The 22196-nt window shown below is 42.0% G+C and overlaps 1 protein-coding gene across 1 annotated transcript in view; it reads right to left on the minus strand.

Annotated features, from left to right (window-relative positions):
• AKAIN1 (A-kinase anchor inhibitor 1) overlaps positions 1-15099 on the minus strand; it is a 65865-nt gene extending 50766 nt beyond the window's left edge. The window contains exon 1 of the mRNA XM_058676984.1: positions 15004-15099. Coding sequence (XP_058532967.1) covers positions 15004-15094 — 91 coding nt within the window. The 5' untranslated portion in view covers positions 15095-15099. The remainder of the gene's footprint in view (positions 1-15003) is intronic.
• Between the last annotated feature and the right edge of the window lie 7097 nt (positions 15100-22196).

Genomic DNA, 22196 nt, shown 5'->3' on the forward strand with positions numbered 1-22196 from the left:
GTGAGTGGATGGAAAGTTTCTTCTTTCTTTGTCTATCTCTGTCTTTCCAGCCGTCTCTGTGTATGTGTGTGTGAGTGCATGCATCTGTGTGTGTATGTTGCTGTCTTTCAAATAAGTGAATGAATCTTGATCCCATTATCAGCTCTTCTCTATCCTTCTTCCTGTCACCATCTCATTTTCTTTACTCACCTCCACATCAGGAAGATGCTGATTCTCAATCCAGCTTTTATCTTGAGCCATCCTTCACTGCTTTCCCAGGCATATTAGCAGGCAGCTGGATTTTAAGTGGAGCAGTTAGAACTTGAATCGATACTTTAATGATGTGCTGGCTTCTCAAGCAGTAGTTTAACCCACTGTGCAACAATACTGGCTCCAAAATCTTTATATTTTTATATAAATGATCAATGTATTAACAGAAGTTTGATAGGAAACTGATATTTTATTCTACCCTAGTAAAATCAGATTTTTTGATAGACTATTTTTCCAGTGTTTCCCCACAACAGAAGCTTAAGTTTTCAAAATAATTTTAGCCTGTCCCTGCTAAAATACCAACAGTCAGGGAAATCCACTCTATTGAAACCACCCAGTGAATGTGACGATAACCATCTACCAGTGAGGCAACCACCACCACAGTCATTTCCAGTCAATGATGAGAACAGTAAGAGGAAGCAAAAAAGTGAGTAAGGTGGAATGAATGTCGCAATGTTCCTGCTCTGGAGCTGAGTTTCTCACACTAGGTACTCCTCTTTCAAGGAGTACTGCAGAAGATTCCGGGGGAACTGGAAGGCATAGGGGTGCCATTTCTCAGGGTTTAATCCTGCCAGCAGGTCCTGAGATCACCAAGGGTGAAGCGAGGTGTTCTGCCATAAGAACCACTGGAGATAAACTGGTGGAATGTCCATTTATTCAGCACAAATTCCAGAGTTTTAAAGGTTAAGGAAGGGGAGGGCAGGAAGGCAGCCTCTGGAAGTACCCCCACCTACCAAAGACACTGTAATTGGCTAGAAGGTACGTCTATTCCCCTTGACCTTCCAGTCATGTCAGATGTCACATTCTGTTCTAGATGCAGGGCTGGAAGCTGTGCCTCAGGTAGACTGCAAGCCACGCCTACTAGGTAGCAGGCAGAGAACCAGGGGGCGATTGCCCACAACCTAGCAGAGTCAATGATTATACTTGGACATTTTGGATAATTTTTTTATACAAGCATGAACATGGATATACAAAGCATCATCAGAAAGTTCATAGAACTATGAATTATTAAAAAAAAAAAACGATGCTTGGGATGCAAAAATCTTGCACCAAAATAAATTTATGTATTAATTCCATTTTCCACAAACTTTGCAATGTCTGTATGTTGTGAAGCACAGTGTGAACTCATGTGATATACATACACTCGATTAAAGTCTCCAAAGAAATTATCATAGACAAATGAAGGCTATAAATCTTATACTTCCTAATATTCATTTAGGGCTTTAACAAAAAATTGGTGAAATCTATTGTGAAACATTACTGCTCCAATTATTTTCAGCCCAACCTTGATTCTAGCTATACTCTTATTCCTCCTAGTTCATATTCATTTTAAGTACCTTATTTAATTAATTAAATGTTAAAATAGTGTCTAGCATCTCTAGGGGCAGTTGAAACAAATTGGAAAGAGACGTAATTGTTTCCAAAATGTCCTGGATGGTAGAGTTCAAATGATTGCAGCAAAAGCTGCTGAAAGTTATTGAATTGGGAATAAGAAGGGTCACAGAATACAGGCAAAAAAATATTAACAAATGAGAGAATGTAAAAGAGACATGGAAATGAAAATTGAGGGAGAAGATATTGGGAAACTAATGTGTGCAGGCAGTCTGTAAAGATTTAGAGACTGAGGGGAGATGTGCTGAGAGAGGGAAATGGCAGAAACGGAAAGAAAGCAAGACCTAAGATGGAATAAACTACAAGGGGAACAGAAAATAATGACTCGTTGTTTTTAAAAAATAGAAAACATTAAATAATTTTGCAGGCTTGAAGAATATAAAATAATGCATCTGTAGATGTGCATTTTATGAAGCAGCTTGTGAGTCCTGCAGGCTCCTGTAAGAGGGAATGGGGGGCCAGGTGGAGAGGCCTAGTGGCTGAAGTCCTCACCTTGAACGTGCCAGGATCCCATATGGTCACTAGTTCTAATCCCGGTGGCCCCCGATTCCCATCCAGCTCCCTGCTTGTGGCCTGGGAAAGCAGTCAAGGACAGCCCAAAGCCTTGGAACCCTGCACCCACGTGGGAGACCTGGAAGAGCTCCTGGCTCCTGGCTTTGGATCAGCATAGTACTGGCCATTGTGGTCACTTGGGGAGTGAATCATCGGATGGAATCTCTTCCTCTCTGTCTCTCCTCCTCTTTGTGTATCTGAGTTTGTAAAAAAAGAATAAATCTTTAAAAAAAAAAAAAGAAGGAATAGGAAATAACCGTATTTCTTGGAAAGAAATACTCAACCAAATGTCCTTATTGGGAAGTACATTAGAACAGTTAAAATGCTGAATTATGTTTATATAAAATGAATAGTTTCCAGAAAAAATGCACACATCTTCCTCCCAAAGAACAATGTACCCATGTTCATTTTCGTAGAAAAGAATTTCTCAAATCATCAAATAAAATTATTATTTCTACTGGATGGCAGAGAATGGGAAAGTCATTTGAGAACAACATTCCTGTTAAAGCCATCTGGGTGCTTAATAAAGTTCAGCATAAAACATTCCATTCACTTTCAAAAATGTGAATAGGTATTATAAAATGTATTTAATAAATTCTGATTGTATAATTCTATAACTTTGCATATAGGCTCTGTACTAAGCCAAGTTCAGGAAAGAATAATGGAGAAAGAGCAAGAGGAAAAATACAAAGAGAAGATGTAAAGAGAAAAATTATGAGTTGAAAAATGGAAGGGAACATGCCAGTGGGATGGCTCGATGGATAAATCCTCATCTTGCAAGTCCTGGGATTCCATATGGGCGCCCATTCATATCCCAGCTGCTCTACTTCCCATTCAGCTCCCCGATTGTGGCCTGAGAAAGTAATAGAGGATGGCCTTAAGTCTTAGAACTCTGCACCTGCATGCGAAACCCAGAAGTTCCTGGCTCCTGGCTTCAGATCAGCTCAGCTCAGCCACTGTAGCCAATTGGGGAATCAACCAGTCGATGGAAGATCTTTCTTTCTCTGTCTCTCCTCTCTGTAAATCTGCCTTTCCAATAAAAATGAATAATTCTTTAAGAAGAAAGAAAGGAAGGGAGAGAGGGAGGATGGGTGGGCAGGAAGGGGAAGAAGGGAGGGAGAGAGAAGGAGGGAGGGAGGGAGGGAGGAAGGAAAGAAAATGGGAAGGAGAAAAGGTAAATATCAAAGAGATAAAAATAGATAAGGAAAAGGAAGAAGGGAACACCTAAGGGAAAAATGTGCAAAAGTAAGGAAAAATATGACGGTGTGACACTCAGTAAAGATTGTTTAAAAAGGGAAGAAAAAAGATAAAGTTGCCAAATGACAAATCTTTTTTGAAAAGCATAGTAACAGAGAAAGGGGGCAGGTCAGGCAGAGATTTCCATTCACGGGTTCACTCCAGCCAACCCTGGAGTAGGCCACAACTAGGGTGCAGGAACTCCGTCTTGGCCCTTCACACAATGGCATCATCTGCCGCCTCCCGGGCACATTATCCGGACACTGGGCTTAAAACAGAGCGCAGAAGTGCAGCCAGGCACTTTGCCATCAAGCAGCAACTTAACCTGCTGTGGCACAAGGCTCACCCCACAAACTAATTTTTTTAAGTACTACAAAGAAAACAATCTAATTGCCAAACAAACTTGTCAAAGCTTACGAACAAGTCAAAAGATGGGCATTTACATATTGATGAAATTCTAGTAACTCGATCCCTTGGTATGATGAGGAACAAGGTGAAAACATATAATTTAACTCCATAAATGGGAGAATGTAAGGATCTGAGCATGTGCACAGGAACTCTGGCCCATGTGACACCAAAGGTTAGTCCTAGGTTAGGGTGGTCCCTGGTGTGCAATCTCTGCCCAGAAATCGACCGGGGTGGGCAGCTGCTATCAGGGGAAACTACAGACAAAATCTGATTCGTGGGCAAACAGAGCTTAAGCAATGTCGGATGCAGCAATTTTTTGCAGACGACAGGAAATCCACTCTTTCCATGTGGGAGCTTCTGGCATTTGATCTTTGTGGCTTCTGCAACTGTCTTGAACAACTGGACTGTAGTTCCAGGTTGTGTTAAACTTTAAGCCTCTTTTTACTGGTGTAATTTCATCTTACAGGCCTTTTGTTATCAATGTCTACAGTAACAATCTGCTCTGACATGGAATGCCAGCACTGCAATCAGCGACTTAATCAATGCACCACTAGTCCCTCTCCAAAGCCCCTGAGTTTAGACTTAAGCTCTGAAAAGACACAAAGCAGAAATCCTAGATTACCTATTTGATACACTGAATGGTTACTCAAAGGTGTCTGAAATCACCCAATAATCAATCATTTTGATTGATTTACACACAAATTTTAACATAAAATGATAAGATTAATAATATTGTTATGCAGACATGATAAAAATTAAACTTTTCAATCTCTTGGACTGTGTAGTTTGTAAAACTCTACCAATAACCCTAATATTTTTGAGAGCTTGCTTAGCAGGATAACATAGCAGTTCTGGTTGCCAGAATGTTCTTCCTTCCACCCCGCTCACAGCTGCTGCTCCCTCATCTGAGTCAGTTTGAGTATGATTCCTCAGAGGGGATCTTCCTGTTCTCCACCTTGGTAGATTCAAAGGCTCCTGTGCCATTCGTTTTTCATTATTGTTGTTGTTGCTATAATGAAATATATGAATCAGACTACTTCAGAAAAAAAGAGGTTTGTTTGGCTTATACTTCCAAAGGCTGAGATTGCAAGATCAGGTGGCCCCATTGGTTTGACTTCCTATGAGAGTCTAACAGGGTATGGGACATGGGTGGGAGCAGATGTAAGATAGATCACCTTTCCAGACAGGAAGCCCATGGGAGCTTGGGACCCCAACACAGAGCACCTGGTGACCTAAGGACCTCCCATTAGGGCCCAGCAATGAAAAGTCCACCTCAATTAGCATCATCACCCTGGACAAGTTTCCAACACATAAACCCCTGGAGAGCAAACTCAGATGATAGACAAGCAGTGACACCCTCCCGAATGCCCTTCCTCATCCCACCACACTATTCCTTGTCTATCAAAGTCATGTATTTATTTCCTTTATGCTAATTTCCTTGATTTGCATGTAAAGTTATTTGGTTTCCAGTTTAACATCTTCCTTACAGTGCAACATTTTTATCTTCTTAAGGGCAGAAACGTTGCCTGTTTGGGTAGCACAGTGCCCATGGCAGGCATAGTGATCTAGCAAACACTTAACAACACATGCTGGATGATGACTGCAAGCTCTATGATAAATTCTTTGCCTAAATTTGTATTATTTAATTCTCACGATGGTATGAAGCATTGTCATTCTCATTGAGGCATACATGGATCAAGTTGTTTTGTAAACCTTGCATTGTGTTTAAGAGGTAGACACAGAATTTAAAAACAAGTAAGAAAAAGAAAGAGGGGGACAGGTATGCCTGGTGGCAGAACAGGCTCTCTGGCCTCCTGTACAACACTTTGTCTTTGAGAAATGCACAAGACAATGGTTGGCATCAATTCAGTATGAGGGAAAATGATCCATGAATTTATCATCAGTGGGCAACAAGATGTGTGACAAAAATAACTTCTACTTCATTTCTGTAGGAAAAATGCGAAAACTTTTGGCCCAAGAATGTAGAGGAATTTGTTGGTGACAGGGTAGAAGTTTTGGAACTTCATTTTTAAGATTTTAGAACTTGTTTCTATCTGCCAAGAAGTTCCATGGAATGAAGACAAGATGAGGCAATTTTTGACTTAGGCATTTGTCATAATAGCCTTAAAATACAAGTTGTTAAACACTGGTTTGTTATTATCACCCTACTGCAAAAGCCATACTGTCCCAATCCCAAACCTAACACCTTCCAGATCCTGAGCCTCCTGTATGAGGTAACAGGAGGGATGAGGTAAGGGAAACTACAGATGTGCATTATTCAAAACTAAATTGTCTTCTTCCCATTTTTATATTCTACTGTGTACTTGCTATCAGCATCTTCATTTAAGCTAGAAGGCCTAAAAATGACCTTGAACTTTGCTGACATTGCTTTCAAAGTATCATATTCACCAGGTGCTCTCCATTTCTCTCACTCCCCCTCCAAACTCACATGCTGTCTTGCTGAACTGTATCAACAGTATTATAACTGATTTCATGCCGTCATTTTCATCTGCTTATTCAAGGCATCTTATGTATACACATTTCTTTCACAGGTCTTCAGGAGGTCCTTTACATAGTATCATCAGGGGAAGCTACATTGACAAAAGGAAATCCTAGAGAAGATTGGGAGTTCAACAAAGACGTAAACTTGGGAATCACCAGTAGAAAAGCCATGAAACTGAAGAACAAATGAAATGAGATTAGGATGGATGAGTTCTATAAGCTGAGAACTGACGCATTCCAAGAAGTTAGAAAAGATGAGAAGAAACAGCCACTGAAGTCCCTGAACACCCCTGGCCTCACTATCTCCACCCCTTCCCAACTTCTCCCGGAGGAGGAGTCCTGTGTTGGATGGGTAACATGATAATGGATGCTTTCACTCCTTCCCTCTTTGCCTTTAGGGAGCTGGCGGCCTGCAGAAAGTCTTTGTTTCACTTTTCTTTCCCTCGGGCTAACTTCCTAGATTCAGTTGTAGAAGCCTGCGATAGTCTGCTGCCTGTGACTAGTAAGTCCGCCTCCTTCTGGAATTCAGTTTTTTTTTTAAGATTTATTTATTTTATTACAAAGTCAGATATACAGAGAGGAGGAGAGACAGAGAGGAAGATCTTCCGTCCGATGATTCACTCCCCAAGGGACCGCAATGCCCTGTGCGCGCCGATCCGAAGCCAGGAACCAGGAACCTCTTCCAGGTCTCCCACGCGGGTGCAGGGTCCCAAGGCTTTGGGCCATCCCCGACTGCTTTCCCAGGTCACAAGCAGGGAGCTGGATGGGAAGTGGAGCTGCCGGGATTAGAACCGGCGCCCATATGGGATCCCGGGGCTTTCAAGGTGAGGACTTTAGCTGCTAGGCCACGCCGCCAGGCCCTGGAATTCAGTTCTAGAAACCCCTTTGCCTGCAGCCCTCAGCCACATTTGCCAACAGCAGAGTCACCATAAGATGATGACATTTTAATTCATATCTGCCTGACTCCTTCACTTTATCTCCTGATTGTATTAGGTCTTATTAGAAACGATTCCCAGACCATTTAGGATCTCTGTCAACCAATTTTCTTTGATATTTTTTTCAAAATAACAAGTCTGCAAAGAGCTCCCTCTTGGAGACAGGTGTTTGGTGCAGTAATTAGGATACCACTTGGGATACCTGCATCCCATGTTGGTATGCCTGGCTTCAAATCCAGCTCCCCTCCTGGCCCCAGCTTCCTGCGTATGCATGCCTGGGAGGCAGCAGGTGATGGTTCAGCTGAAACCCTGCTATCCCCATGGCAGACCTTGTTGGAGTTTGGCCCAGCCCTGGCAGTTGCAAGCATTTGGGGCATCAGAGGACACAGCATGCCTCTCTCTCTCTCTCCCCCACCCCATGTGTCTCTCAAATAGAAAGAAAAAAATCTTTACAAAAGAAAAAAAAATACAGGGCATTCATTTTCCATCAATTAATAATGTAAAATTGACTGCATTGATACTATTAAATTTCCAGAAATCTCAGTCCTTTTTTATTGAACTATGTATTTGTTTATTCTTTGAGTCATGGAAACTGATACAGACAAGCGGCCAAGCCAACAGAACTCCTGTTCAGTGTTTTACTCCACAAACGTTCGCAATAACTCAGGACCTCAAGCCAGGTCTCCCCTGAGTGACAGGAACCCAGGCACTTGGGCAACCACAACGTGTTTTTTCCAGGATCTGCAATAGCAGGAAGCTGTGACTGTGAGTCAAAGCCAAGGATCAGATCCAAGCAGGCAGATATGGGACGCAGGCTTCCTAATAAGCATCGCCATTGCTGGCTCAGTGTCTGCCCCTCTCAGTTCTTTAGGGCTGGACTCAGTGTCTGGCACCACTACTTACAAAAGTATCTTGAGGGCCCAGCGCGGTGGCTTGGCGGCTAAAGTCCTTGCCTTGAGCACGCCGGGGTCCCATGTGGGTGCCAGTCCTAATCCCGGCAGCCCCACTTCCCATCCAGCTCCCTGCTTGTGGCCTGAGAAGGCAGGCGAGGACAGCCTGAGGCCTTGGGACCCTGCACCCGCGTGGGAGACCCGGAAGAGGTTCCTGGTTCCCAGCTTCAGATCAGCACAGCACCAGCCGTTACACTCACTTGGAGAGTGAATCATCTGGCGGAAGATCTTCCTCTCTGTCTCTTCTCCTCTCTGTATATCTGACTTTGTAGTGGAAATATATAAATATTTTTAAAAAAGTATCTTGAAGTTGATGCAGTTTATGTTAAGCAACAAATAAAGCTTATATTTTTATCTTTTCATTCTATTTTTTTTTTCATGAACTTTCTCAAGTTCCCTCATATCAGGAATCAAGCACTGTTCTAAAAACTGATACAGCATCAAACAGAGCAAAGTTCCTGTTTTCACAGAGTTTGCATTCTAGTTAAGGGGAGATAAAACAAAGACAGGCACTAAAGCATGTTGTGTTTTACGAATGCTATGGGGAAAAGCTAAGCAGACAAAGGGAACAGAAAGTGCTCACAGTTTGACACTTTGAACGGTGTGATCAAATAAGGCTTCACTGAGGAGGTGACATTGATTAAAGACCTGACAATGGTGAGGAAGCAATCAGAGCGGGAACCTGAGTAGAAGGAACAAGAAGAAAAATGCCTTGTTGAGGGCACAGGAGCAGTGGCACGGTGCAGATGAGGCTGAGAGTGCAGGGAGAGAGCATGCAGGAGGATCTGAGCAAGTAAACCAAAGTCTGTGTCGTCAGGGTCCTTGTTGGCAACTGGGAGGATTTTGACCCGGACAAACCTGGAGGCCGTCAGAGGATGCTCAAACCAAAGAATGACATGATCCAATCTACAATCTTGAAGTGCCATTTTGGGTGCAGAGTTGAAAACGGACCAATAGGGGAGGGAAAGCATGAAAGGATTAATCTTTTTGTCAACTTAGTAAGATTAAGGAACACCTTGAGGACTAGTAAAGTGTCTTTGACAGGGTTTCCACAGGTAATTGACCTGCGAGCCCATGCACTAGATGGGCAAGAGTCACCCCAATGTGGGTGGGCATCAACCAGGCTCAAACAGAATAAAAAAAGGCATCAAAAAAGCCAATCTCTCTCTCGCTCTCTCTCTCGCTCTCTCACTCTCGCTCTTGCTCTCTCTTTCTCCTTCCCTCTTTCTGTCCTTCCCTCCCTCCTTCTTTCCCCTAGAGGTAAAACAGTCAAAAGTGCAGAAGAAAAGAAATTTATCGATGTTTTCCTCTCTCCCTCTGGAGCTGAAACAGTCTTCTCCTGTCCTTGAACTTCAGGCTCTCCAGCCTTTAAATTCCAAAATTCACACCAGAAGCGCCAGCTTCCCAGGCCTCCTGCCAAGGACTCTATTACACAGTTGTCATCCCTGGTTCTGAGGTCTTCAGACCTGGACTGAGGCATGGTACCAATTTCCCAGAGTGTGCAGCCTGTAGCAAGCTTGTCATAAAATATTGCAGCCTCCAGAACTTCCTGAGCCACTTCTCCAGAAAAAAGTCTCCCTCGTAGGTGCATGGAGATGTGTATGTATCTACCTATATCTGAATTTAGATCAACTCATTGATCTGAACACTAGATCTAATGTTTACTTATTAGTTCTGTGTCACAAGAATATCTTTACTCACACAACACAGAGGCAAGGAGACCAACCAGTAGGCTGCAGCAATAATGGTAGTTTATGCCAGAGCATTAGCAGTTAAAGTAGTGAAAGCAGTCATATTTTGTTGATTAGGTAAAGGAATTTTTATAACCAGGGTACCTGAAAAGACAAAAGATATCAGAAAGTCATAAGTTTGAATCACATATTCGACATTCAAGAGGAACTCTCAAGCGCCTAGTTGTGTATGCAAGTCTAGATAAAGTTCAGGGAGAAATCAATGAGGAAGATAAAAAAAAAATGATTTCGGTCCTAAGTATTGTACTAAATCCTTGAAACTGGATTCAATCAATTTGTACGGAGTGAAGACAGACGAGTCAACTGAGAGATGAGGTCTGGATCCTCAGGATTAACAAGGCAGCAAGGTGGGGAAGAACCAGCGAATCAGACGAAGAGGGGGATCCGCAGGAACAGAAGTCAAACCAGAAGAGGACAATGCCTGAAAACTCAGAGAGGAAAGTTTCAAGAAGGAAAGAGTGATGACCTCTAACAACTGCTCCTCAGAGGTCCATTAACAGGAGTATTGGAAAAGGGCCCATGGCTCACAGCAGCTGTAATGCATTCATAAGTAATGGGGTCATTATGAAAGCTGACTGCAGTGATGCAAGAGAACTACAGATAACTTGGAGACACTGTTAAGGGAAGGAAAGAAACGTGGAAATAACCAAAGAGAAAAATTAGGTCAAGAGGAAAGTTTTGGAGCAGTAGGATAATGAGGCAAGGGAGGAGAGAATTTTTTGAACATTTCCTTTGTCCTTGATAATTTCATCCTAAGAGACAATGAGAAAATATGCCAAGAGGTTAGCTTTGCTATGAGTGATATTAATTCATGTGTAGTAACAGGACAAAAGGCAAATGCAGGGATCCAGATACTGTTGAACAGGTAGATGTGGTGGTGAGAGTTTGTGGAACTTATCTTCTAATTGCTTCTGTCTCTCGGCGCAGTGACCAGCCTAGAGTAAGGATGGGGAAGGAGAGACTGAGGCATAGTCGGTGTGAAACACTCATCTGATCAATGGGAAGAATTTTTTTATCATGAGTACCTGTGAAAGCCAGCAGGACTTCCAGGCACCATTCTAGACAACTGAGGTTAGCCATATTATAAACAGAGCTCATTCAGAATGGTTTTAAGTTCTCCAGCTTGAAGGCACAGGAGGAGAAAACGGAGAGTGTAGGGTGGTGGTTCTTCCAAAAAATAGAATGAAGCGCAAGAGAAGGTCAGGGACGTGAAGCAAAGGAATGATCATAATGATGACGTGGAAGGAATAAGAACTGACTCAGGAGAGTGATGAGGGCGGAAGAGGAGCGAGGATCAGTCAACTTGGGGGAGGCCAGTGGTGCTGCTGGAGTGAGGGGTACTAGAGGAAAGGAACTAGAAGCCTGAAAACTGAAAGTAACAGGCAGGCTAGAATTGAGACTGAGAAGGTTTATAGTTGTCATGAGTGACAAACTGAGCACATGCAAGACCATAATTCACTTCCCATGCTCCCGATCTCAGCAAACGGAATTGTGGAAACCATTTTTAACCACATACGATGCATCGTTATCTCTTGTCCACTTAACAAGAGGTGGTGATGTAGGAAACTTTAAATAGCTAAATCCAGCTACTTTCTTTCTCTCTCTCTCTCTTTTTACTTGCTATACTGCTAAAACAAGCTACCATCATCTCCTGTTTGGACAACTGCAATACCCTTTTAACTGACCTCCCAATACAGCCTGTAACCCCAATCAGTCCTCACGATAGCCAGGGTGATATTTTCAAAGCAGATGATTAATCATGTTTTCCATCAATTAAAGTTTCAATCATTTTCCATTATTCTTGACACAAAGATCAGAATTTGGAACATGGCTTACAGCCCAACAAGACTAGCTAGTCTCTTCCTGTTTCTCCAGCTTCATCTGATGCTACGTTCCTCTAAATCTTTGTGCCTAAGACATACGGGTCTTTTTACATCTTCAAGTATGTTCACTCCTACAACCCATACTGCTTACTGCCCTTTCCCAAACCATCCATTTCTTTTCTTCTACCTGATTAACGCCTTCCTCTCCTTCAGCTCTCAGGTTACGTAGGCCCTGTCCTAAAGGACCACTGCTGTGACTCCACTACCCAGCCTGGTGCTACGGCTCGAATATGGCTTGTTCCGCTCATCTCAGAACTTGACCTGAAAGGACGTTTGGAAATTGATCAGGTGAAATTACATCATTACAGGAGGAGCCCCCATGTCCAAATCCTGATTTATAAGGAAGACAGTGATCAGATATACACAGACAGAAGTACACACTCCTTGTCTCCTGCTGTGTGATGTTATGTGCCATGTCAAGACTCTGCCAGCAAAGAAAGTCATCCCCCGTGAGTGACCTGGCCACTGGGGGAACCTGCAGGAGCCTGCATTATAGCATATAGACTTTCAGCCTCAAAAACATATACAAACTAAACTTCTATTCTTTATAAAGTAGTCTACTTCAGGTATTTCTATATAATAATGAAAACCTGCTTAACATAGTTGGAATCCTTCATCATGGCCACCCTACTTTTCTCCCATGCATTGCACCCCACTCTACTTTGCCCTCCATGGACCATGAGCTCCTTGGCATCAGTAACTGGCTTTATTCATCACATTCCTAGTGCCCAGGGCAATCCTGGCACATCAGTAACAAGTCATAATTTTGTATAAGTAAAGTATATCACTTGCATGTATATGTTTAATGCTTTTATTCTAAAGGAACCTCTTGCTACATTTCAAACTTGTCAGCCTCATCATCATACATAGAGAGAGAGAGAGAAAGGGAGAGAGAGAGGATATCTATCTGCTGGTTCAGTCCCTAGATAGGCACAATGGCCAGGGCTAAGCCAGACTGAAGCCAGGAGCCAGAAGCTTCATCCAGGTCTCCCACAGAGGTGGCCGGGGACCAAACCCTTGAGTCATCCTCTACTGTTTTTCCTAAACCATCATCAGGGAGCTGGTTCAAACATGGAACAGCTGGAACACAAACCCCAGTGTAATATAGGATGCCCATATTACAAGCGGTGACTTTAGCTACCATGTCACAATGCCATCTCTGCTATCATTAATTTTATCTCATGTGTCCTAATGCTTATTTTACTTGGCTCAGTAACTATTTAGTATATACCAGGCATAGATTTAGAAACTAGTAGGGATAGTCTCATTTAATTTATGTATCATCCAATATGGCAAACAAACACATATATACCAAAAATTAAATTGATTCATCCAATGCTTATTGAACACTTAAAGTGTCAGAATTTCTAAGCTGTACAAAGTGAACTGTTGTGAGCCTTATACTGGTAAAAATGTGCCCTACTGAGGTATCTTAGTCTGTTTTTCCTTTCCATAAATTAATACCAAAGAGTGAATAATTTGTAAAGATCAAAAATTTATTAAGCTTTCAGGTGCGAAGACTCAGAAGTTCACAATTAGAGGGTCATAGCTAATGACACTTTTGCTGATGATGTCTTGTGGCAACCTTGATCAGATTTTCCATCATATCTTTTTTTAAATTTTTATTGGAAAGTCAGACATATAGAGAGGAGAGACAGAGAGAAAGCAGCTGAGCAGATCCAAAGCCAGGAGACCTCCTTCGGGTCTCCCACGCGGGTGCAAGGTTCCAAGACTTTGGGCCATCCTCGACTGCTTTCCCAGACCACAAGCAGAAAGCTGGATGAGAACTGGAGCAGCTGGGACATGATGTGATGCCCATATGGAATCCCAGCACGTGCAAGGAGAGGACTTTAGCCACTAGGCTACCACACTGGGCCCTTTCCATTATCTTCTTACAAAATCACCACCTCACTGGATTAACACCCAACCTATATGGGTCTTGCTTAACTAAAAGACTCCCCAATGTCTTCATCTCTGAATACCACAGATGGATTCAGTTTCCAAGTTCACAACTGGATATCATTTTCAACATGAATAGCTTAGCAAGAGGTATAAAGCACCATTGAGGAAGAAGCAATTAATTCTTCTTCTCACTAGGTAAAATTCTGGGACCGGAATCTGAAGGTCTTTGATGCCTTTCTATTGAATTTAAGCATTTAAGCATTAAAAAGACATCACTTCCTATGCATTATGGAAATACACTGGCAGTGTGAAAGATGGATTTTATTGATCACAGTCAAGAGTGTTACTTTTGCAAATGACTATGACATCTGAGGAGGAACTTGTCACAGTGCAGAATTTTTAAAAAAAAAAAAGGTCAGGAAGAATAGAAAGAACAGGACATTTAAGGGACAAAATTAACTTACTAAGTTTGATGGATAAAAGCCAATGGAAACTCAAATATGAAGAGGATTTTAGTTTGAAAGCAAAGACGGGTTATGGAAGATATGCTGCATTCCTATGAAAACTACTCCTCCTTACTTCTGCGTCAGATTACACAGCCTCATAGAGTACATACATATCCTTGCAGTTAGTTTGGCAGTGTTACCTAATGACGACTGAACCGAAGGGATGTGAGTGGAAATGTCTCCCCTAGTCCGTCCACTCTCTTCTCCAATCAGCTGGACAGCAGTATACAAGGTGACAAATATGACGTGCTATCAGCCTGGCCACTGAAAGGAAAGCCCATCCCTCCTTCGCACTGCCTGGCCTTGGCATTAGTAAAGAAATGAGCATCCAGTATGTTAAGCCACTGAAGTTCTGTGGTTTATTCAGCAGCGTGTGTTAATGCAAGAGCTGTGGGAATATATTTCCCTATTGTTTTATGCCAGGCTCTTGCCCATGTGTGAGTTAAGAATTCAAAGCAGAAACAATATTGAGAACAGGAATTATTTAAAGTGATAGAGTGAGCATACATTCAGGCATGAGTTCAGGCAATCCCACAAAGAAACTGCTCCGAGAGGGTGGTGGGTGGAAGGGCATGTAAGTGCTGGAAGGTCTGGTCCTGATGGAGACAATATAGGGGAAGGGATGGAGGTAGAAAGATGAAGGCCTGAGTTGGGAGAATATCAGCATTTAAGAGAAAGCAGAACAAAGACGGGTCAAAATTAAAAGAACGTTGGTCCCAAAAATGTTCACGACTTACATTTCATGCAATAAACCATAAGAGTCGTGGGATTCTGTCTTCCTAAGGATCGCGTATCCTTCACTGTCAAACATGTAGTCATGCAAGTCATATGACTGCCCCTCTCTGCGATAAAAAAAAATTGAACTCGTTAATGCCTTGCTTCTCACACTGAACATGCTACAATTTAATAAGCCACATTTAACAGTTAAAATACCAAAATCATCTACAGGAAGTTTTGAAACATGAACTGATGAATTTCCTGGCAACATTTTATGATCTCTTTGGTAGATATATTGGCTTACTTATACCACCAACCATCTACTTCTTAAAGATACACACACACCCAAAAGTAACAATTAGAGAAAAATCTTCCACCTCTGTCTCCCCACAAAGCCAGGGCTGGCCCAGGAGGAAGTCAGAAGCCAGGAACTCCATCTGGGTATGCCATGTGACAGGGGCCCAAGCACTAGGGTTTTCTTTCACTGCCTTTCCCAGGCCACTAGCGGGAAATTGGGATTGTTAGTGGAGTCACTAGGAAACAAACAACATTAGCAGGAAATTGGACTGTAAGTGGAGCAAGTAGGAAACAAACAATGCCCAGGTGAGATGCTGGCATCCCAGGCACCAGCTGTTCTTGCTGTAGCACAACACTGGTCACAACTTTCTGCTTCTGAGCCCTTTCACTGGCACGTGTATTATTCATTGGAAGCCTCCTAATGAATTTGTAAGATGGGGCTCCAGACATGCTGATGAACTACTGCAAGGGGCCATTACCCGAGTCTGAGGCTCACATCTTGACAAAGCACATTTCACGAAGCAGACTCACTGTCTCCCAAGGATATGTGCGAGAAAAATGTTGTCATTTTAAAATGCTACTTTAATCCCACAGGCAGTTCACTCATCAAACACTCATGGCTTGTAAGTCTCACAAGTCTTTTTAATGTGACATCAAGGGGCATCTTGCTTCCTGATTCACAATTTGAGTCACCAATAAATGATTCCCTAAACAGCAAGCAAGTGATAAACGGTGCATTCCGGACAACAAAAACAACTATTTATTTGATAGTTTCTCCATCCTTTGTCACAACTGCTGTTAGCAGTTTCAAATATATTCTCAATAACTTGCTCCTCACAAATAGGGGGCAGGCGACTTGCTTTCACAGCTAAAGAAAGTAACTATTTCTAAATCTTCTGGTCTAAATAGCTTTCTGAAAGAATCATGAGTCAAATAAAAGCCAACATTCAGAGTTCTCACAAATGCCCTCTTTCTAAAATCTTCAAATATTAGTCTATAATGATCTAACTTACACATGTTTAATTGTATGGATCCACTTGGCAGCACGATGATGATCAATTGTTTGGTAAACCCTTTTCTGTTTGTCCTCATACAGGGATTTTTTTTTTTAGGCACAATTTAGCTTTACGATCAGCTTGATTTTAAGATTTATTTACTTACTTTGAAAGTCAGTTACAGAAAAACCAGTCATTTACTGGTTCACTCCTCAGGTGGCTGCCAACAGCTACAACCGGGACAGGCTAAAGCCAAAACCTGGAAGCTTCATCTGGGTCCCCTAGGAGGGTGGCAGGTTACACTTGGGCCAACTTCTGTTGCCTAGGCCATTAGCAGGGAACTGGATCACAAGTTGTGCATCCAGAATGCAAACCAGCATTAAAGGAGTAACGTTGACCCCTAAAATCAGTTGAGTTTCAATAAAACACAATGGGGTGGGACTGGTGTGGTGGCATAACCAGTTAATCCTCCTCTGTGGCATCAGTACCTCATATGGTGCCAGTTTTCGTGTCTGGCTACTCCACTGCTGACCCAGCTCTCTGCTTATGGCCTGAGAAAGCAGCAAAGAATGGCCCAAGCCCTTGATACCTTGCATCCATGTGGAAGACCCAGAAGATGCTCCTGGCTCCCAGCTCCAGATCAGCTCAGCCCTGGCCACTGAAGCCATCTGAGGAGTGAACCAGAGGATGGAAGACTTTCTCTCTCTTCTCTTGGTAAATTTGCCTTTCAAATAAAAATGAACAAATCTTTAAAGAAAATACATAAAAGGGTGAGCGTCATGAAAATCTGCTGAAGGCTTTGAGTATAAAGCCCAAGGTTCCCATCCCCCATCCTGCCCCCCAAATAGTTGTACTTCCACCTTGTACCATAGAAAGTCTGCCTGTTCTATGTCTTTGAACTCGTCTGCAACGTCAACTCTTAGTGACCTCCCGGGCTGCCATCTTGTCCAACAGACTCTGGACTTGCCAGCTGAGCTGTCAGTATCACAAGGATACCCTTCCTCCCAGCCCCACTCCCCGCATGTATAGATTATCTCCATCCTATTAGTTCTGCTTCCCTGGAGAACACTGACCAGTGCATTCCTTGTTTATTAATTTCTAAACTTCTTCAATCAAGGGTATATTTCCTGAATATATTTCCACAAGAAAGTATTTTTAATTGTTTACTACCAAAAACATTCTAAGTGCCAGGATCACATTTTTTTGTTGCTATACCACCTTGTGAAGATGTTTGCAAAGGCTCAGGAGAAAATACACTGAATGATAGTAATTCATTGTTCTAGACATGAGCAATGTTATAATGGAGCATATTGAGTTTATTAATAAAGAACTATGTACTATGAAAACCTGGAAGAGGTAGGGAAAAGAATGCTTGGGAGGCACTGCATAGCAGTAAATGTCTATATGGCAAAAGAAGAATGATCTGAAATCAATACCTTGTATTTGCCTGCAAGAACTGCTGTAACAAAACATCACAGACTTGCAGAGTGGGAGGACACTGGTCATGTTTCAGAACGCCCCAGCTATTCTGCTTTCCATCCCCTTTGCTGCCAGTGAACACGCAGGGAGGCAGGAGGTGACGGCCGTGCCATCTGTGTGAGAGACCTGGATTGAATTCTGGGCTCCTGGCTTCAGCCTGGCCCAGCCCTACCTGTGGTAGACATCTGAGGAGTGAACTAACAGATCTAAGATCAATCTCTCTCTTTTTTTCCTCTTTTTGCCTTCTTCTCTCCTTCCATCTTCAAATAAACACAGAAACAAATAGCAGCAGAACATCACATACTGGATGGCTCCAACAAGAAAAATTTTAGTCTTGAGGCTAGTCCAACATCAAAGTGCCATCAAGGTTGGTCTGGGTGAGGCCCTGGCTTGCTTACAGCTACCTTCTCAATATTCTTCCATGGAAGACCTCTCTGACGGCTCGTTCTCATCTTGCAAGGACATTAATTCTACCGTATTAGTTCTCCATCCTTATGGTCTCATTTAAACGTAATTACTTCCCTAATTGTCTTCAAATGCAATCACATTGGGAATTAGGGATAGAATTTGGGGAAGGGGGGATAATTCAATCTATAAGACACTTTAATGAATTAAGAGGGAAATAACAAGCTAAAGCCAAAAGAGTATGGCACAGAGAAATGAAACAAAGATAAGAAAAATAATGGAATAAAACAAAAGGTTTTTTTCCTTACAAAAAAAACCGGCATGACTGACAAACTTCAGTTATATTTTTTAAAAAATTAGAATCACATTTGTAAAAATAGAGAAGTTGTAAATTCCCAAAATTAGAAATGAAAATGCAATTCTTTACTCCTTTATATTCAAAAAGGAAAACTGAAAACAGGCACACTCACTCAAAAACAAATACAGGTAGCATTATTCACAATAGACAAAAGGTGGAAACAATACAGGTACGCACGGACGGAGTAGATACACAACGGTATACCCTTAGAGTGGAAATTCCTCAGCCATGGAAAGGCTAAAGCAGCGACACACGCTACATGGTTCACACCCTGAGAGCATGTGAAGTAGAAGCCAAAAACAAAGAGCTTCAGAGTGTATGATTCCTTTGAAATAAAATATCCAGAAGAAAATCCATCCATACAAACACAAACTCCTGCTACCAGGAGGAGGGAGGAAAGCAGTGCATGTGCCCAATAGCTACCAGAGTTCTTCGAGGAGTGATAAAAATTCACAACACTATGAGTGCACAATTTTCATTTAAAAAAATCCAAGGATAGTGGCCAGCATTGAAGCAGAACAGATCTGTATCCATTAGAGGCACAATTCAAGTCCTGGCTGCTGCACTTCTGACCCAGCTTCCTGCGGCTGTGCAGCAGAAGACGGCATAGTGCCTGGGCCCCTGCATCCACCGGGGAGACCCGGCGGAACCTACTGGCTCCTGGCTTCGGACCAACACAGTCCCAGCTATTGCAGCCACTTGGGGAGTGAACCAGCAAATAGAAGATTCTCTCTGTGACTAGGCCTCTCTTTTTTCAACTCTGCCTTAAAAATAAAAGGTTAGGGACAGGGTTAGAGTTTATGCTTAGGGTTAGGTTTCTTCTTTTTTTTTAATCCAAGGATAGTTGAGACACTGAAGGAGAAGAGTGAGATAGCAAAGGGTCCTGTATTTGATAGAAAAACATACTTAAAGCTCTACAAATCAAGACATTTGGGGACATTCAGGAGAACAGAAACACGACAGCACAGACAGCAAATCAGACTCCGTCAGGGTCACATACATAGAAACTTGACAAATGAAAACAAGGCCAGAGCAACCAGGAGACTATTTTTTAAATATTGTTACGAAAAAAAACTCATTGGTTAAAAATGTTTAAAACTTAGATCTCAGTATCACAGCATCTAATTCCCAATGGAAGGCAAAATCTACCTAAATAATAAGCAATAACTCAACATATATCACTAAAGAAAAGTCACTTACGCACAAATGAACATTGCAAGGAAAATACACAAATATCAAAACTGGGATATGATCTTATCTATTCGTAATTACCTTAAATGACAATGGATAAAAATGTCCATTTAAAAGACACAGAATTCCCGGATGTGTTGAATAGGGTTCAACTATAGGATCCTTACAAGAAACTTCATTTCTGACAACACACATAGACTGAATGTGAAAGGGTGGAATAAGATATTCCACACAATTGAAACCCTAAAGAAACTGCCGCACACCAAAGGAAAAATCAATATAAAGTGATGATTTCCAACAGAAACATCAAAGGAACTTAACAACAAAAAAGAAAAAAAGTCCTACCTAAATCAGCATCAGATCTAAACAGAATTTTCTCGAAGGAAGACGTACCATCAACTAACAGGTTAATTAAAACAATAAGGGCTCGACAACACTAATCATTAGGTCACTAAATGGAAATCACAAACATCACCAAAAACAAAAAAGCTAACAGGTGTCGGCGAGGGAGTGGAGAAAGCAGACCCAGGCAGCACTGCTTACAGCTGCCCAGAACTGGACAATTTGAGTGTGCACCCGCTGATGGACACGTAATGTGCGGCCAGGCACACCGTGGAGTACTACTCAACTGTAAAAAGGATGGATTGTCACTTACAGCAACATGGATGGAGTTGGCATTCTGTGTCAGGGAAACAAGCCAACCACAGTAAGGCAGATCCACCTGATCTCTTTCACTTCTGGAGTCTAAAAGAAAAATGCGGTCTCATTAAAGTTACAGACATGGCGGTGGTAACCAGCGGCTGAGGCGTGCAGCAGGGAGAAACGGGGGGAAGGCTGACTGGCAGGTCCCAGCTGGCTGCTGAGCAAGTAAGAAGCTCCAGGGTTACACTGCACAACACACTGACTACTGATACTGTACATTTCTCCATTTGAAAAAGTAAAACCACTGAAGATACCATTTTGGATATTTCCATTACAAAGAAACATTAAATGCTTGAAAGTATAACATGCATACATTAACTGCATATTATACTGTCACATAGTACCTCAAAAACATGCATAATTTTACAGATAAAGCATCAATTGAAGATTTTCAGGATAAGATATTAATGCCAAGAATAGCTTTTGAAAGCCAGAAGAGATAATCATTATCACAAATCTCAAGTTAGTGGATAACAGTGAAAAGACAGGCTAGGGGAATAAAACACAAAGTCTTAATATGCTACTGATTCAGGAATATGTTCTTTATAATATGTATTATTGCTTAATTACTGCTCAATAACACTTAGTTATTGAACACTACACATTGCCTGACAATGTGATGTTTCAAAAAAAAGACACCTTATTTTATAACTATATGCAAAAGAATCCACACACATCTGGCTCCTATTTGCTAACAGCGGGTCATTCCAAGGGTTTTGAACACAATTGTCCAGTGCTGCATGTTGGCCATTTCTGTTCTTTCATATTGAACACAACAGAAAAGTTGATATTGGCTTTGAAACACTATAAAACATTTTGATACTTTCTGAAGCTCTGGGCAAATCCCATAAATCACACTGAGTAAATGGATTTCTTTTTTTTTCTTTTCTTTTTGGAGAGTTAGCTAAAATGGCATGCCTTCTCTTTCCTCAACAAGTAATTTCTAGCTTACATGGTACAGGCAGAAGTGACATGGTCTTCACTTTATTCCTGAAATCACAAATGCAGTCAGGCATAAAAAAGGGTATGTCTATTTTGATGACATGTTAATTCTTTTTTAAGGTACATACATTTCAAATTAATACCAAAATGTATCCAGGCTTAGTATGTTGCTCTGGAAAATGCTGTCATGCTATAAATGACCCAGTTTCATTAGATAAACCTATTTACTAATAAAATGTCATCTCCATCGCAAAACACCAAAAACTTAAAAGCCAGAATCAAAACCTACCTTATCCATGTAAATGACAAATAAAATCCTCAAGCCGAAAGGATTCGTTCTCAACCCAAAGGTAAAATTCCTGCTTTATAAATTTTATTAGCGATAAAGAGATAGTATTTCAAGTCCTTGTTTCCTGAAACGCACAGCAGAATCCCCTTCTTAAATTTTGCACCCACACACAGATGCAAGTGTCTGTGCCCCCAAGCTCTGAACACTGCAAGCCTGGCCACAGTGAACTGCCTGGCTGCTGGAAGAGCCCGTCCACTCTCTAGGCACCACCTGCTTGTGGAACGGCTGAGTGTGGTTGGCTGGGAACTCAAGGTTGACTTTCATAGTCAGAAGGAAGTGTCCACAGCCAGTACCTGCTGACTAGGACAGCCTTGGCCCGGCATCCTCCAGGCACAGCCATATGGCTAGGGGAAAAAAAAAAAAACTAGAAGCTGCACACAGCCACCTATCCTGGGCCTCTCCTGTGTCCCCAGCACTCAGTGACATAGTTACACCATCAACACACCACCGGATAAAGAAAATGTGCTACACACACACTACAGAAAAATCAGCTTT

This window comes from Ochotona princeps, chromosome 18, assembly GCF_030435755.1.
Source record: "Ochotona princeps isolate mOchPri1 chromosome 18, mOchPri1.hap1, whole genome shotgun sequence".
Taxonomy (NCBI): domain Eukaryota; kingdom Metazoa; phylum Chordata; class Mammalia; order Lagomorpha; family Ochotonidae; genus Ochotona; species Ochotona princeps.